Source organism: Falco peregrinus, chromosome 4 (genome assembly GCF_023634155.1).
Source record: "Falco peregrinus isolate bFalPer1 chromosome 4, bFalPer1.pri, whole genome shotgun sequence".
NCBI lineage: Eukaryota > Metazoa > Chordata > Aves > Falconiformes > Falconidae > Falco > Falco peregrinus.
Window position 1 is genome coordinate 47,649,198 of NC_073724.1, and position 18,016 is coordinate 47,667,213.

At 42.4% G+C, this 18,016-nt stretch overlaps 1 protein-coding gene across 1 annotated transcript; it reads left to right on the top strand.

The window, feature by feature from the left end:
- Positions 1-245: 245 nt before the first annotated feature.
- LOC101918386 (arylsulfatase D) lies at positions 246-13,889 on the top strand (the record flags this gene model as incomplete). The annotated part of the gene is given in 9 exon segments (XM_055801978.1): positions 246-411; positions 1,084-1,224; positions 2,629-2,754; positions 5,486-5,564; positions 5,566-5,634; positions 6,699-6,802; positions 13,463-13,581; positions 13,583-13,646; positions 13,649-13,889. Coding segments are annotated over 9 exon segments (1,107 nt in total), but the record flags the coding sequence as incomplete, so codon positions are not given.
- Positions 13,890-18,016: the final 4,127 nt, after the last annotated feature.

Genomic DNA, 18,016 nt, shown 5'->3' on the forward strand with positions numbered 1-18,016 from the left:
ACTTGCAAGCATCCAGCCACTCATTCTACGGGAAACATCTGCTAAGATCAGTGCAAATCTCAATAAAGAAATGCTCACACAAAATTCCCGTGCGCACAGAAGTGTTGCTGGTTTTGGAAAACTCAGGAACTTCTGTAACTACTCAGGAGCTCCACCTGCTGGCAGCATTTGGTAGCTGTTTGCCTCTGTACCGAGTCCTCATTGAAGAATAAAGTCTATTGTAAAGCTTACAAATGTTTTTGTAATTTTACCTTTTTACTTCTAATTTCAGGAGCTGCCTAAGAATTTTTCTAATTTTATGCTTGTTTCCAAGAACCCGTGTATCAAATCCTTCAAAACCCAATTTTTTACTGACACTGGCTGATGATCTTGGTACTAGAGATGTGGGGTGATATAGCAATGATACAATAAGTAAGAACATATTCTAAAAAATAAATTATCCCTTCCGGGTGAATTTCAGTGAGAAAACTGATGACGCTTCGTACTAGAAAATTAATTATTAATGGTTTAGTTTATCTAGATACTATTCTTTTCAAACCACATACAAAATAAATGTTCTCCGGTAATTTCTACTGGGCTAATAATTATGCAGACATGCTTGAACAACTTTCTTGGACTTCTATCCTTCAGCACAGTCAGAACTTTGCAAACTCTTGTAGGCTTGTTATGAAATGACAGCTCAGTCTATGTGATATATTTATCTCTAGTGTAGTTATCAATCTGCATATAGATTGATTGATAGAATGATTGTACATATATTCTGTGTTTACTCTAACCTATTATAGTCTTGGAAATTATTTTGTACTGCATCTATTAATGGAATGTCTTCACTATGCTGCATGAGCTTTTGATATGGGATATATCTGAAATACTTTTTTTCTTTCTTTAGTTACTAATAAAAACAAATGTATCCATGGAAAAATTAATTTCTAAGGAGTCCAGGTATCTCAAGAAATATGTAACATAGAGCTTTCCTAGTTGAGCTGCAGAAAAACAGAGAGTTTTGTAAATTTGATGGTGTCCTTGTCAAACCTAGGAGGAGTGGGATACTATAAACTTCTGTGTCATACATTTTTATCAGAGGTGGGATTTTTATTTTTAGGACCCCAAACACTGATGGCCTGGAAAAGGACGGAGTGAGACTTACCCAGCACATTACTGCAGCTGCTGTCTGTACTCCAAGCAGAACAGCTTTCCTGACTAGCAGATACCTTTTCAGATCAGGTTGGACCTCTCTCCAATGGTTCACTGCAGTTTGTCTAGCCATTGTTGCTTTTAAAAATCCCCTTAAATAAACCATTTTAAAGACTAATTATTCTAAGGATTTGGGGTCTCACCGAGGGGGGCAAAAATAAAGATGACTAGATTTAGTGATTGATTTCTTTGGGAAAATCCCCAGATAAAGCACAGCAATGTGGCTAAACACAGAAATGAACGAAAATCCAAACAGCAAAAAGCACCCAAAGGTAGAAACAGGAAGAAGAAAATTGTGCAAACACTGTATGTTTAGTGGTATTAAGATTATAGTGTAATATTACACTTTGTAAAGCCTTGGCAAACGTTTCCATAGAGAAATGTGTCAGACTGTGGAAGAGTTTTCAGCAATGATGTTTTAAAACAGATTTACTTCAGCCATGTAAATTCATGACAGAAAACTTCAGCCACAGCATATGACAGTAATAATCAGTGTAGCTCCTCTGACGTGATTCTGGCTTGCTAAAGGAGAAATGTAATCATGTACATTTCAAACTGTGTACCCCTGACTCTGTAAGCATTTTGTTCTATATAAAACTTGTTTCCCCCTTTTCTTTTTTTAACAATATATTTTGATAGAACTTTAGTTGTAAGAGATTACTTAATGTCCTAACAGAGGCATCTTGGTATCATTTTGCCAAGGTGTAACCCCAGCTGGTAACTAAGCCCCACACAGCTGCTTGCTCACTCCCTCCTCACCCAGAGGGATGGGGAGGAGAATTTGAAAGAAATGTAAAATTCCAGGGTTGAGATAAGAAAAATTTAACAGGTAAAGCAAAAGCCATGCATGCAAGCAAAGCAAAGCATTTGCTCATGCAAATATACTCAATATAATGCAAATATACCCCAAATATACTCAGCATGATGTCATATGGTGTGGAATATCCCTTTGGCTATTTCGGGTCACCTGTCCTGGCTGTGTCCCCTCCCAGTTTCCTATGCCCCTCCAGCCCCCTCACCAGCAGGGCCCAAGGAACTGAAAACTCCTTAACTTAGCACAAATATTACCCAGCAATAGCCAAAAACATCAGAGTGCTATCAACATTGTTCTCACACCAAATCCAAAACACAGCACTGCACACCAGCTACTGAGAAGAAAATTAACTCTATCCCAGCTGAAACCAGGACATGTTTGTAGAAACCACAGCATAGCTGAGGCATCAGCATTGGACAGCAGATATTGACATGGGACTTGGAGAAGACGTCATTCTGGGGGTCAATCAGAATATCCCAGTGCATACTAAATGGTTTATAAAGACTCACTAAGCTTAGGCAACTGCGTCCCATTCATTAGAAAGAACAATCTGAGAAGACTGAAAATCTGAAATCTGGCTGGCTTTATTTTAAAGACATCTTTAGAGACATCATCTCTAGGCATGACATCCAGCACTCAATATCAAGTTCTCTTTTGGAACCAGTGTTCTGGTGGGATCCCACTAAATCAAACTACTTTTGCAAGAATACCGCACCAGCAAGGTTATTCTACAGCACTTTGCATTTGTTGCTTGTTATTCAAATGAGGCTGCTTCTGTAGATACTTTTCTTTGCCAAAATGTCTAGAAATCAGTTAAACCAGTTTCTCATATGTATAACTTTCAAACATTAAAACTTCTAGTATGAATGTCGCTAATTAAATATTTTCCAATAGCTCTCTTGATGTATGGTAATGTTGCAAATTCAGTAGAAAATGTGGGAAAGTAGTTCAGCCATAACCCAAAGCACTACTTGAAAATCTTGTAGTATTATAGGATCATAGAATATCTCAAGTTGGAAGGGATCCATAGGGATCATTGAGTCCAACTCCCTGCTCCTCACAGGACTACATAAAACTAAACCACATGACTAAGAGCATCGTGCAGACACTTCTTGAACTGACAGGCTTGGTGCCATGACCACTTCCCTGGGGAGCCCATTCCAGTGACCGACCACCCTCTCAGCGAAGAGCCTTTTCCTAATGTCCAATCTGAACTTCCCCTGATGCAGATCCAGAACACACGGTTTGGCATCTCACTTGAAACATCCTTCTGTTTTTCACAGTAGATGATTATCTGTGTCAACACTGGCAGATATCATGATGACTACTTTCTTGATACAGTTTTCCAGTTTCTCATCTATCCTATAGATGTTTCATCTAGACTCCCTTTCTATGACCGGCTTGCAACATAGTGTCAAAAACTTTATGGAAATGAAGATCTGTGGTCTCTCTTGCATGTGATTACTCCAGAATGCTAAGCCTGAAAAATCCACTGTGACAGCTTGGGCAGTCTGGCACTTACTGTATAATGAAGCCTGAAAACTGCCCCCGTGACTTATTTCTCTACAGAAGAAGATTTGGATGCCTTGACCTTGCTCAGTATCAAAATGCACATCATGTTACTCGATGAGCCCCACAAGCAATGCTTGACACAGCTGAGATCTCATCCAGGAACAGTCCTAAATGCTAACTTTGCCTTCCATTCTGCATATGAAATTTCCATACCAGTAACAAATGCAAAAAGTCCAATGGGCTGATTTGAATAGCTCAGAACGTAACCTACCAAATTCACTTCTACTAGCTTAACACAACCATATTAGTAACAGAAGAGTCCAGAGAGGAAAGGTGAATGTGATTAGACAGTCTCCAGTATGAAAGGACAATAATGAAATCATGCAAGCTTAGGGAGGAGATAAGAGGACATATAATATCAGTTTAGATATTAATAACAGAAAGACATTCCCATTTATGTCTACATACAGCAGAACAGGGGATATCCCAGTGAAGCTAACTAGGAAGATTAAAAAAATTAGTTTATTTCAGAAATATCTGTAGAAATCACTGCTGCTATTGCTAACAGGCTATTAAAAACAAGAAGATAAGTAAGCCACACACAAATAATAAGGACAGCCACTAGTGAATAACAAAGCATGAGATACCGTTATCTTACATAGCACAAAGATTATTGCACAAGTAGCTGGACTTGCCCTGCTTATAATCCATCCTGCCACCTTGTCAGCTTTTAAAACCAAGCTCTGAGAACCTTGCCTCTAAGCTGTAACTATGAGCACACCTCCTTCATAGCAAAGTCTGGCATTACTTAGCAAAGCCAGAGGCTAGTATAAACTACCATTCAACTGCTGAATTATTAGCTGAGCTAATAAGATAGCTTGAAGTTTTTTTTGCCAATTTTCCTACAACACTTTCCAGCAATGACTTGTCATTTCTGCCCTTCATAGGAGGAATAACAGAGCAAAGGTCATACAGGTACCTGAGAATCAACATTTTGCGATTTTTCTTTTCTAAGTGAACCCTCAACTTGGAGTTCTAGCTTTAAACAAATGGTTTCATTCATATCCTCATCCTTGATATCTATAATTCATATCTGTAATTAGTAAATGGTTCTCACTTTGAAACACTATTCAAAACAATGAATATTTTGACTTGTAAGAGAGCCAGTGCATGGAGGAGACCAGAGGAAGGCAAGAGAAACCCAGTTAAGAAAGACTCTTTGGATTACCTTAACACAACTTCAACAGAAATGTGGGTGGAAAGTCTTCCTCTCTGCTGCATATTCAGAGCACTACCCTGTTCACTGCTTGAGTTCTGCACTCTTCCATTTGGGACCACCCCAGAGCATCCCTGGGACTCTCAACTCCTGGAGGGCAATCAAACGTTATTCTAATCCCTGTCGCTGCTCTCCAGGACTGCAAATAATTTTGTCATGTTCCTGGTGGTTCTGATTGTTAACTGTTTGACAGCCAAGCTTGCCCTGTGTTAATCTCCCTTCCTCAGGCACCAAGCAGGGCTGCAACCTCTATTCCATTGACACGAGGTCAGATTTTGCTTCTTATTAGTGAAGACTTTTTTTCTTGGGCATGGTTTTAGGGAGTGTGGAGATTGTTCTCAAACATGACATTCAATTAAAAGCATGGGCCAGAATGTCTTCTCAGGCATTAGAGGGTGGGATTGTTCCTTTTCTGCCAAAAATACTGCTTAGTAGTGGGTTGCTGTATGTGCCACCCAAGAAAGCAGTCTAAAATAAAGAGATTAATACTTATTTTTGAAGAATGGAATTTGTACTGTAGTCATTCTACTGTTCTCCAGGATCTGCTGTTATTTGAATAACAGATTTGATAATAGATTAAAGTTATTTGAATATTCTAAAAGTTAAAACCCCTGTTATTATATATGTATAATAAATATCTAGTATCTTTTATTCTTTTTTGGTACTTCCCCACCTCCCTTCTCTAACAGGTGGAAAAGGAATGGGAGGCTGGGAAGGAGGGATCCATGTCCCAGGAACGGGAGTGTTGCCTGCAGGGACAGTTATCAATTATGACAAGCCTTGTGGACATTTTCCCAACTGTAGTTCACCTGCCTGGAGGGGCAGTGCCTCAGGACAGGTACAAAGGTGGCATCATAAACCATACTTACTCCCCTTTTTTTATTTAGATAGAAGCTGACTGTATATGTCATGCATCCAAACAGCCACAAGTTAAATTCTGCTTGTTTCTAAACCAGGCAATTCCCTAGCTTTCTTTCTGTGTAGCTTCCCCATCTTGTCTGCTTATATGGGAAAGGCAAAGGAAAACCATATGTTTTATCAAAGGTTGTTTAGCTAACTCAGTTTTCTAATCACTGAAAGGCAACCTGGTTGATTTGGGACACTGGGATGATGGAACACCACCCCCCCACCACCCCCCCTAGAAAAAAAAATCTCAAAAAACCCTAAAACCAAAGTTGCCCCGTTTCATTTTGCTTTTTATCAAAAATTCACAGATGCTCACAAAGCTGGTTGATCCTGTTAGAGTACCAGGACAGGCCCTTTCCAAGTCTAGGAAGCTCATGAATAGGGAAGGTGGAACAAATGGCACATGGTCTGCATTTGGCTGGCAGTGTGGGAGAAGTAGCATCCTCCACAGTAAAGGATTTGTAGCATTGAGTTAGACTCCTCTAAAGAACAGGAGAAAGTGTGGGTGGCTAAGCCATTTGAGCAAGAAGCATAAAAGGACTGGTGGTGTGTAACTAAACCAACTGTTAGTCAATTCAGTAAGTGGCTTTTTACCTTCCCCCCCCCCCCCCCCCATTTTATTACAAAGCCTCAAGCTCACAGAGCTATCAGTGACTTCAGTGACTTTCATTTCAGGCAGAAAAATTAAAAGCTGTGAACCATGTCTTCACTATGGTTATCGCTTACTTCCAGGAAGATTACAGTAATGGTGAATTATCTCCCCAGGCAGGATGTGTGAACTAGCTGTAGTTGCAAAAACTGCTAGTAACTGCTAATCACTTGTCTCCACCCATCCACCCAATTAAAAATCTCCAGGCTTATTAGCTAAACAGTAGCTGGGTTTAGAAATGATACTTGAAATTGTAATGCTGCATACATAAAGAGTGAGTACTGCTTATACTCCAGCTGCAGACTGAAATTCTTAAGCAGCCTGGTGGCTCCTGTCCTCTCCATCAGGGTAACTGATGGGCGCACCTTACTGCCTTTGCGCTCTGGGCATGAGTTCATGTTTCACTGCTGCAGTGTACTTCTGTGTGCAGTGCAGTGGCACCAAAAGGACAGTGAGTATAAACATCCCGCTCCTGCAGATCAGACATGATGTAATGACCTCTAGCTTGCAATAGGTTGTCACACAAAAACATATGTACAGGTATTTGGAGTAAGTTTATTGCCTCAAACTCTCAGTTCTTCTGCAAGGTGCAGAATGGCTGCATTGTTGGTTGTCCTGCCTTGCCCAAGATGGAAGGGGTTTGCTTCCTGCATAGCCTAGCTTCAACAATAACACTGTTGTTGCAGCCTTTCTATCGCTTTTGCTGCAAAAGCATTTGGGATCAGATTTAGTGTAAGATTGAAGAAGAAGGAACTACACACATAAGGTCTTTATCTTAAGTGGTAGTTTGTTTGTTTTCAGTAGCTCTATCCTGTTTGTTAGATTTTTTCAGCTGTGGCATTAGACAAGCTGTGACGCTTTCCTGAGCTTTCAACAACCACCCAATCTTTGTTGATGTCGCCCTCCATTATTACAGCATAAAAGAGAACGGGCCGGTGACTGGTAGCTGTGTCCTTATTCCCGCTGAGAACAGAGGATGGCATTTGCGTGACCTGGATGCCAGGTGCCCAGATCTGAGCTTGTTGTTTTATAGCCACTGAGGAGATGCAGATGTTTACAGGGTGTTATTCACCTCCTTCTGATTAGCACATCTGGGCTAGATCAGTCAGGCCTGTTTCTCCACTGACTGAAAAGCTGAGACTGACCACATCAGATATAAAAATCATCCTTACATTAATTTAAAGTTAGTTGAGATGACTTGCACCTTCTGTGACTATATGATGTGATAGTAAGTGATGACATGACGGTAAGCTGATGAATTCATGGGGATACTGTACTCAGGTTTTTTCCTTCTGCACAGCTGGAGAAATGCAGAAGCTGATGGAGTAGGCTATGACTACTCATCTTCCCATCTTTTAGAAACTTGAATCAGCCCCTTTAATTTTTGTTTTGCTTTTCCTATCTGTGAAGTGAGAGAAGAATTACAGAGTTCTTGTGCGACTGCAAATAGGTAGCAGTTACAAATGCTAGGGCATTCCACCATCAGCAGCTGTTCACATTCAGCTGGTCCACTGACAAAGAGCTGGCTGTTCAAAGACTGCTTTGAGCACTGACCACGGGGTGAGACAACCATAGGAAGCCCAGCAAGAAATCCTTCTGATGTCAGAATGTCCACTGGGTGATATTTCTTGTGCCCATTTACATTTCTTTTATGATGCTTTCTGATATGATGATAGTATCAAGCCAAGAATCTACTTGCTCAGTGAACACTCAAAGACTACAAAACTTACTTGTTACTGCCAGTTTCACCCTGAGGTTAGTGCCCTCACCATCACACCACATTTGACACAAGCATGGCTCCCAGGTGGGATGTCACTGCTCTTGGCCAACAGGAAACATGGAAGAAAGGGATAAGGACTAAATGTGAGTATGTGGTGCCAGGTGCCATGGTGGAATTTTATTTTTAGGTTCTTGATTCCCAAAGGCAAATCTGGGTACTTCATCCAAGGAAAAATATTTAAGCTATACAAGCCATGTAGTATTTGAGGAGCTATGCCTTCAGGGTGACATCCAGAGCAACCTGCACACCGCTTAAGGAGCTATATGGTAGAAAATGCTAAGTACAAGGGTGAATCATAAATGCAATTCTTCCATGGAGTGGAGCACCTTCAAGTCTTCCAGGGAAGGTTGGTCATTTCTTTTTTTCTCTTGGGAATCCTCATTCTTTATTTTCTCTGCAGAGAATAAATGCTAAACCCATTTTTGTCTAAGAATTAGGAACGGGGTTGTTAATTTAAAGAAGAAAAAAAAAAAAGAAAAAGAAATAAAGAAAAGGGAAAGAGTGCTGCGACTTCGGCTTTTCTGCTTTGTAGCCGAGAGGTAAGGCCTTGACAGCCCTTTCAGGGCTGCTGCCGTGGGGCAGAACTGCTGCGGGGCTGCTGCTCGGCGCAGCTGCAGGCAGGGGCCTGGTCTGGGCAGCTCCCTCTGCCTTGGTGCTTCCCGCTGGGCTGGACGTTTGGATGACCTGATAACCAACACGGCTATGAAACGGGGTGACACCAGTGAGAGAACCACCCTTAAAATGCTCGAGGCTAAAATTTTGGCTGTCCTAACTACTTACTTATCTAAGCAGACCAGGACTCGATTCCTCCTTCTGTGTGTTTGGCCACAATTAAAATATATCATCGCTACATGACACGTGCAAATGACCACTCTGCATCTTTCCTGCGGAAATTGGGTCTCTGCAGCAATTATAAATCAAGATTAGTTGAACCAACTCCATAACCTAAGGCTTTAAGCCATCAGTCTCTCCTTCTGTCGCAGTCACGGTCACTTTTTTTATTAGGCACCTTGATGGGATTACATTACAGAAAAAAAACATGGGAGGAGGGACTGGTGCGCCCCTTCTCTGGTAAGCACGAGGAGCAGGCCAGCGGTGGAGGGAAATGCCCGGCAGGGGAGAGCTGCAGCGCGGTGCTGCCCCCCGCAGTGCGCCCCGCTGCCCCCGGCCCCGCGCCGCGGCGGGCAGGCACTAGGGCCCGGGGCCGCGGGCACAGCCGCCGGGCCGTGCGCCCCGCAGCCGGCAGCGCGGGAAGCGAAGGCGCCGCCAGGGGGCAGCGCAGCACCGCCAACGGCCGCAACGGCACACCGGCCACAACGGCCGCCGGGGGGCGCCTGTCAGACGTCAGCGAGTGCTTTAGACGAGGAGGTTATAACAACGTAAAATAAAATAAACCCTCCCTGGCTCTCGGGCACAGTCAGCCGCTCCGCTTTTCATTTTCACATCTCGAGGCGCCCTGTAGGAAAAGCAGCCCACACCCGCGGGACCTGTGGGCACTCAGCGGGGAGCTGTGGGGCAGCACCGGGGCCCCACCGGGCACCCCCCACAATGGGCACCCCCTGCCATGGCAAACCCCCCGCCATGGGCACCCCCCGCCATGGGCAGCAGCTGCATCTCGAGGCGCTGTGCCCACCGGTGCCCACCTGCGCTCCGGGCCCGAGGCCCGACCCACCGCACAGCGGCAGAGCCGGGCAGCCCTGCGCCCCGAGGAGGGCTGCGCCGTTCCGCAGGGAGCACACAACAGCCTGTGCTCGGCAGAAACTTGAGAGTCGCTGCCTTGAATAGTGCTCCCCAAGTACCCAATACTCAGCTCAGCAGGGAGTTAGAGACTGACAGTGAAGAGTCCAGCTCTTACAGCTGCCACTGGAGCAGCGAGAGATCAGTTCACCTGATGCGGACTGGTGCCAAGCTGGCCCCACACCAGAACTGCCAGTAGCTCCAGGCTCGGTCACGTCTAACCCTGCACCCACTTACCCATCTGCTCTACATAAAGCAGAACAGCAGTCAGAAACTCAAGTCTCCTATGCCTCCAAATCCATCTCTATTCTTAGAGATCTCTCTTCATTTCTTTGTAATGTGTATTTTTTACCGGACAGAGAAAGTTTCTGGGCAGAGAAAGCTATGTTTTAACTGCAGTGGCTCCTGGAGAGAATTCCTACTAGAAGTCATGCTGCACTTCCCTAGCAAAGCTAAATACATCCTCCATCAAGGGATGCGTTTGAAGAATTGCTTTTCAGTCTAAAGAACTGCTGTTCTCCTCACCTAGCTTCCACCTCTTGCTCTCCCAGGCTATGTAAGGTGTGTCTACATTACAATTTTAGTTCAGATCAGAAGCATGCTTGTGAAGCAAATCCCTCTTGAGCGTACCCACTCGTGCTTTGGGTTGCATTGTGGAATGGGCTTGGAGATCAGGACTTTAGTTTAGATGAAACTAAACTGTAAGGTAGGCTCCAGGATCATACCTAATATGCTCTAATCACTAAAAGATGTAGAGACAGGACCAGACAAGAGTCAGCTCCCACTAAAACACCCCCACACAAACACAGCATGGATGTAAAGCCATCGATAAGTGTTCTGCTCCACAGATCAGTTTCTAACAGCCCACACTACCTGTAACATACACACAACATGCAGATGCAAGCTATATTTTGTGGTATTTTGTGTTCTATGAAGCCACACACAGAGCTTCATCTCCTGTACATGCCTTTCCACAGTTTTTCCCATCGAACCACAACTGTTCATGGCAAGGAGGTTGAAAACAATGTGACTTTCTGCATATGAAAGAGTGGCTAATCAAATATTACCATGTAGCTCAGCCTTCAGGCAAGCCAGAAATTCCGATTCTTTACTTCAACTGCCAATAATTCTGACTCGGCTGACAAACTTTTAAAAGTCTGGTTTAGCTCATTTACAAGTATATCATGCTCGTTTTACATATTTATTGTCTGTTTACTTCTATCTATTGGACAGGCTAGATATGAAGCCATTGTGCCTTGATGTCACCCAGGCAGGGCCCATCAATTAAGCCCTTCACAGAAGCCAGAAGAATCCTTTGTCTGTATGTTAAAGAGTCCTTTCCTCTACCACAGCACAATAAGGCTTATTAGTGACAGTCCATTTCTTTCTGCTCGTTAAACTGATTGATTGTTACCAGATGGGTTTGAGAGATGTTTGGATTGAAGAAGCAGGTTTCCTTTCCCTTGGACACATTACTTTAACATGTTGCCTTAAAATTCACACACATCCTTCAAATTCTGTCATAGCTACTTGTAGCAAATTGTGTATGCCTCCTTGCCTCTTGGAGATAGATGAGTGAAACCCCTGCTGCTTTCATCAGCTCTGATTTCTACCACCTTTTTTTTCTTTTATCCTTCTGTAACCCAGCTGTCTACTCAGATCACCAACACAGGTTAATTACAATCAGCCCCCCTGTATCCTTCAGAATGGACTAACAAGGACCTGGCTTTCTTCTACTCTGCAACCTAGTAATTATTTGCAGCTGTGAAAAGTGAATGTTAAAAGTTTGCAGAATCAGAACAATTCTCCTCAGACACTCTACACTTATTACTTCAAATCACTGTACAGTGTATAAGTTGTAAGAAATTCAGCTCAACTATTTATGGAAAACAATGACTAGTTAGTTTCATTTTTCTGAACATTGATCACAAATTTGTATGCATAGCTAGGTAAGTCTACCTGTCCATCTAATTTTTTGTCTGTTAAATGGTTATTTTAGCACTATCACAATAGCGCTCTGACTAGAGCCAGCTAATCAGAAAAATGCATATGGCCCACAGTGCTTAACTCATTCTAACAAGTATCTATGCTACCTGAGCAACAGACGCAAGACCCAAATCCCATGCTTGGGGAACCCTCATATAACAGAGGATGCTTGCATTTTTGTCATGAGACAAATGCTTATCTAGTCACAAGACAGGGAAAAGTAGGAGGTCACAGAGCACATCCCAGCCAACACCGAAGCACACACCCAAAGAGACCTAAGGAATACCTGTCCTTAGTAAGCCATCAGGAAGCGAACCCATTTCCTTTAAGAAATCCACCTTCTGCATCCTTTCTCTCTTAATTTCAGAAAGGGAGATATCTAAAATCTGTAACATTTCTAAATGTATTATGCCAAAACTTTTCAGAACCATTAAGACATCATCCCTTCACAGAAGTGCAGAAGCTTAGCTTAGCAGGATGTGGAAACCATGGGGTGGAAATAAATAGATACATAGACAGCCAGGCCACCAGCCAGAAGCTGCAAATTTTAAGCTAAAATATTACCTCAGCTTTCATATCTGTTATTTATTCCCCCTCACCTTTTAAGAGGTTTAAAAATTTTATTTATTAATAAAATACATTCTAGCAGTAGTGATAAGACAGAGACAGAAGAATAAAGCTGCAGGGTCCAGTCATGATGAACAGCTCTGGGGACAAGGAAGGAAAGTTCAGCTGATTCCATTGAACCAAAATGAAAATGCCATGTAGAGACAATGCAGTTGTCAGCTATTTGTGTTCAATGCATTACAGAAATGGCTCCACATGTTGAATATTCCCTTTCTTCTCCCTTTTTCAGACATAATATCTAACTGCTGCCTTCTTCCTGGGCACATCCATGCCTTCAAGCTCAGCTTAGTGCTTTCTAAATGCAGGGCAAGGAATAGGGTAAAAAAGATGGAGGAGGAAGGAAAAAATCTCCTATTGAACTGCTTTCAGAACTGCTAGTATTTTGTCATTTCTTCATTAGAAGTTACAGACTTGCATTTATGCCATGGTCAGTACAAGAGCTTGACAAAGTACAAGCTCTAAAGCTGCAAACTAGTTGCCTCCATCACATTATCTTAAAAACTAGACTCCAGATTTTACTGTTTTCATGGCTGAAATTACCACCCTATTTGAAAGTGTGCTGGAACATGAACATGGAAATGAACTGTGGTCAGTTTCTGCCCAGGTGCTCTTCTTCATAGAGACGTACAGAGCCAACAGAACTACCTACCAGCACTTCCATTTTCCCCACTAAGAGGCATGTAGAATTTTAAAAGGACACAAGAAAGTGGCAGAGACTCCCTCTGCACCAGAAATATTAGACTCTAACCATCCACACCGTGTATATGGCCCTGCATGTACCCAGAGCCAAGGTGCACCCATGAACCATGAAAAGCATTCTGAAACCCTGCCAGCTCCCAAAAGACCCTTTCCCTGTATGTGACAACCAGGACATAAGCTTGCCCTAGGAATCAGATCATTTAAAATGTGAACCAACCTTTCAGGGACATCCCCTGACCCCTAATGCCATTAAGCTGTTCCAATGTGCTGCTTCTGTGACAGGTGGGACTGTATGGAAGGCTCATTATGCCAGTCCAGTATTCCAACCAGAACCCTCTGAGGCCTGTTTTGAAAGAGGAATTTGCCCATGTTTCAGGGATGGTGTAACCCATCATGACCCTCCCGCTGCTGTTTGATCTCTTACAAGATCCTTCTGACGTGAATCCTCTATCAGCTGACACTGAGCCCTTGACACTGTAACGAGAATAGGAAAAGCTACAGAAGAGCATTGCAAGACCCTGACTCCAGTCGCACAACAGCTGTCTCCTTACAACAATATATGGAAGCCATGGCTACAGCCGTGCTGTGGCACATTCCTGTTCTGTTGGTGTGATGAAGAAAACCACCAAGCAGATGACGTACTCTTAATACCAAAAATCACAGTACAGTTAGCTTTTAAAAAGCTGATAGTATTCACATTTACATGACTACAGTCATAGAGAGATATGGGTCAAATTACACTGGAATAACTGAAAGGGACATTGTTGATGCTTTTTCTTCAACCTTTTCTCTTACCCACAGAAATACAATAAGCCTGTAGTTTAAAAAAAAATAAAATATATATATATATAGGCTCCAAAGATATTCTGCCTATAGGTCACTTGTATAATTTATCCCTCAAGTGCCTAACTCTGGATCAAATACTCAAATAAATAAAATGTATTTCCTTGCTGATTTTCAACTCAAGTAGATTACAAATGATAGAAAGCAAACTTTAACTGCAGCTGTTTATACAGGTGATATACATGTTAAGGCAACAAGACTGAGCCGAAGAGGGGATCTCTACTCAGGCCTTATCTTCTTAATGAAAAAAACTGTCCTGTGTTTAAAAGCACAATTGCACATTTAATTTGGAAACATACTGAAACATTCTGGCCTCAAAGAAATAAATACCTACTAATTTATAGCAATTTTTTGCCTCACTTGTACATTCATTTATCTATTATTTAAGAATTCCCAGGAAAAAACTGAACTGACAAGTATGTTTTAAAAATCAGGTAGCTAAAGTTATCATCTCAAGTTCAGCAGCAAAGTATGGAGCTATTCTGAAATGCTAAACCACAGTGATTCCTATTGGCATACATTTTCCATGTTGTTAAGTGATCTCCGAGAGCACTGAAAATCATCACCCAGCTGCCTTGGCAAGATAGGTCCTAAATTTCATGATCTGCGAGACCAATTCATCAGCTGCATGTCCCACTTGAGTGGCAATGCTCCTGATTTCAGAAGAGTGCTATTATGCTACATTAAAAAAAAAAAAAAAAGTGCTTTGTTTTGTGAGACAGCACTTTGTTTTCAGTAGGTGTTAAAAAATTCACTGCACACACTAATCACTTCAGCGTACAGGTCATCTTGTCCAAGCCAAAGAAGTGTCAGCACTCTGTACTGTCATTAGGGAAAGGGAGGGAATTAAAATATCTAATCCTCTCTTGCTGCCCTCAGGTTAAATAAATCAGTCTCTCTATATATAATCCTAACCATGCTCTTGCAGGGTTTTCATGTCAAATCTGATTTTTAAGCACAGGCTTCTGCATTTTCTGCTTCAAAAAAAGTAGATTGTGTGTCAGAGACTTTGATTTGAACTTCTAAGCCTTCCTGAACACTGTGTATTCACTCTACCACACAGATAAAGGTCAGCAAGATTTTAAAAGAAGGGATGGTAAGAGCAGCACGGTAGGTGCTTCAGGCAACTTGTTTCCTTAAAACTAGTTGCCTCGCAGAACCCCACCAGCGCAGCTCCGTTCAGTACCAAGGTTGTAAGGTTGTCTGTGTGTCATTTTTTGCCTTTTAGAAATGGGAGGAGATAAGGCGGCCCACAGCAGCTGGTAATCCCAGAGCAGTGCGTGGTGTGCTCAGATCTTGAGCTGCAACAGCAGGTCCCAGCCCTTTCACCAGCCTCAGGACAAACGAGTGTGTACGCCTGGACTGTGCACCTTTTGCAGTGTTTTCACGCAAGCTCCTGACTTACACGCCCTATGTGGTATGTCACCGGCGTGGCAAGTAGCTCTTATTTTGCTCTAAACAGCACAGGTTGTGACCATGATGCAGCATCAAACCCAAGTCTCCAAACAGCTGACCAGGCATTTCTTCAGGTTATTTCTTGTTTTACCTTTTCTTTAAAAGGTCACCAAGCAAGTTACGTGGAAATTATTCCACATAAGTCAAAGGGCTAATCTGACAATGAACTGATAGGACACATCAATGTCAGACTTGACAGAAGTATCTAAAAATACATTTGTTCTCTACTGCTTGATAGCATTTAAATCCACATCAGCACTGCTGAGAACTTGTCAGGAGATTTGACATTTTTCTGTGGCTGACAGGGATTGTAGCCAGAGAAGCTGTATTTCACTGGATTCATGCAGAAAGGAAAGAGCATAAAAGACTGTGCATTTTAAAGCCAGCCTGGCTGATTCAGAGGTGGGGGAGAAACCTCATTGCTCAGTGGGGAGCAAAGCCAAAAGCTGTCCTCTAGAGTGCAGCCAGTCAGTTCAGGAACAGCTTTGTTGTCAGTTAAGCATGAAGACAAGCCTTTTTCAGCTCACCTCACTGCCCTCCCCACTCACCCACCCCAGTCATACACAAGAACATGGCCAGTCCCAGACCAGGCCACGACTAGAGCGTGTACCAGGGGATGGGAAAGTGTTCAAGCACCCACACAGCATTTAAGCATGGGTCCAAGCTCCCGCTGAGAGGTTAGGAAGCCTGGTACATCAGCAAAACCCCTGAACTCCCATCTCCAAGTGCACATAAATCTGCTGAGTTGCCATATAGAGTCAGATGTGAATATACATGCTGCCTTCCTGACACCCAAACACAGATAATTTCACCTTGGCCAGCATCTGTGGAAAGCCGGAGGGGCTTTTGGGCAGAGGGGGAGGAAACGGGCCTGGCAGCACAGAGTTAATGGCTTTTGTCAAGTAACTGCTAGAGACCTCAAACAGGTGTAGGGAAAGAGGCTCTCCCCATACAGGGAGAGGAAGAGGGCAGACAGCCCGCACAGCACAGGGGTGATCTGCAGGGGACAGGAGAACAAAGTAATGAGCAATCGCTGAACAGGATACGCAATGTGACTTCAAAAAAACATGGGGGATAGGAGGAAAGACTATTTTAGGTCCTAAATTCCTTTAACTTTCTAAAGCTACATGTATCTTAGAAGATGCAGTTTGAGGAGACAGTGCTAAGCAGGGAAAGGAGGTAAATTATTTTACCTGTTTCCTGCAGACTGTAGCCATGAAGTAGTTGCAGAGCTCTGTCTGTTGTTTGTCTCTCTAACCAGAACATGCAAGCTCTGCAACAGGGTATTGTTCTGATCTCCTGGGAAATGTATATTCCCCATGAAGCAGGTGAACTCAGCATCACACTAAAAGAGTTGTCCTGGCACACACTTCCATATCAAATGCATTAATAGCTAAAAATGCTGTTACAAAAACCGTTTGCATTTGAATAATACTAACAAACAAATTCTCAACTCATTTACATAGGTTTGCTTGAAAAATCATCTATAATGATCTTTTGCAAAATATACGAATGAAAGCTAAATTACATGCTTTGTCCCTTCTTTTCTCATGGTCTCTCCCTTCAAAGAAGGGAGCAAGCACCATATAAAACGGCCTCTTGGGAAAACATGACACAATTGGTAAATCTCCAAGCCAGTGTTAACCACAGGAGAATGTGCCTACACATGGTTAAACATAGACACCACAGAGAGGGAAGCATTACTTTGTCACAAATGAAGTTTGTTTTTACTGAAAGAGCTGTGGCTGGACTGTATAAATGTTTGACATTTATACAGCTGACTTGCATCTCAATGGATTGATCATTATTAAATGACATTCAGAATTGTTGCATTGGAGTGACTCAATAAAGTAATTGCCAAGTCTCACTGCTGTGAAACAATAAGCTTCTGAGACCTCACTTCACCATGTTTAAGTATCGGACACATTGCTTTGCTCCCTACTGGGACCCAAGGGAACGCCAGCATATGGATCACAAGATCCCATCATTTGAGGATACAAAGTAATTGTGTAGCAGATAAACTGAGAAAAGCAATTTGAGCTAAATTCATTCAGCCTGAAATTCCGAGGAGACTGAGTATATTTGAGAAGCATTTACATAAATGACCAAAAAGAAGGAGTAAATATCAAAAAAGTTTTGCTCATGACCAGACTGGAGGTCAAAATACACACACACATATATATTCTGTTGAACCGAATAAAATATTGGAAGATTTTTGTAGAACGTTTTGATTGTAATGTTTTATCTAAACAACACGGTAAAAAACAAATTTATGAAAAACCTAGTTTTGTCTTTGCATCAACATACTACTGCATTACTAAGATTTTTTGAAAGCAAGAAAATAATAATAAAAAAAGCACCCCCATTTCTCCGAGATAAATAGTGAAAATAGTGATACTACGCGTTCCAAACAATCCTGGCTCCTGGCTCCTGTTCAGCCATTTGTCTAAAAGCTTTAAGTTAAAGGTTTGGAAACACAAAGAACTGGGGGTATTGGGGGGTGGGGGTGCAGGAAGTCTTTAAACTAACAAAACAGGT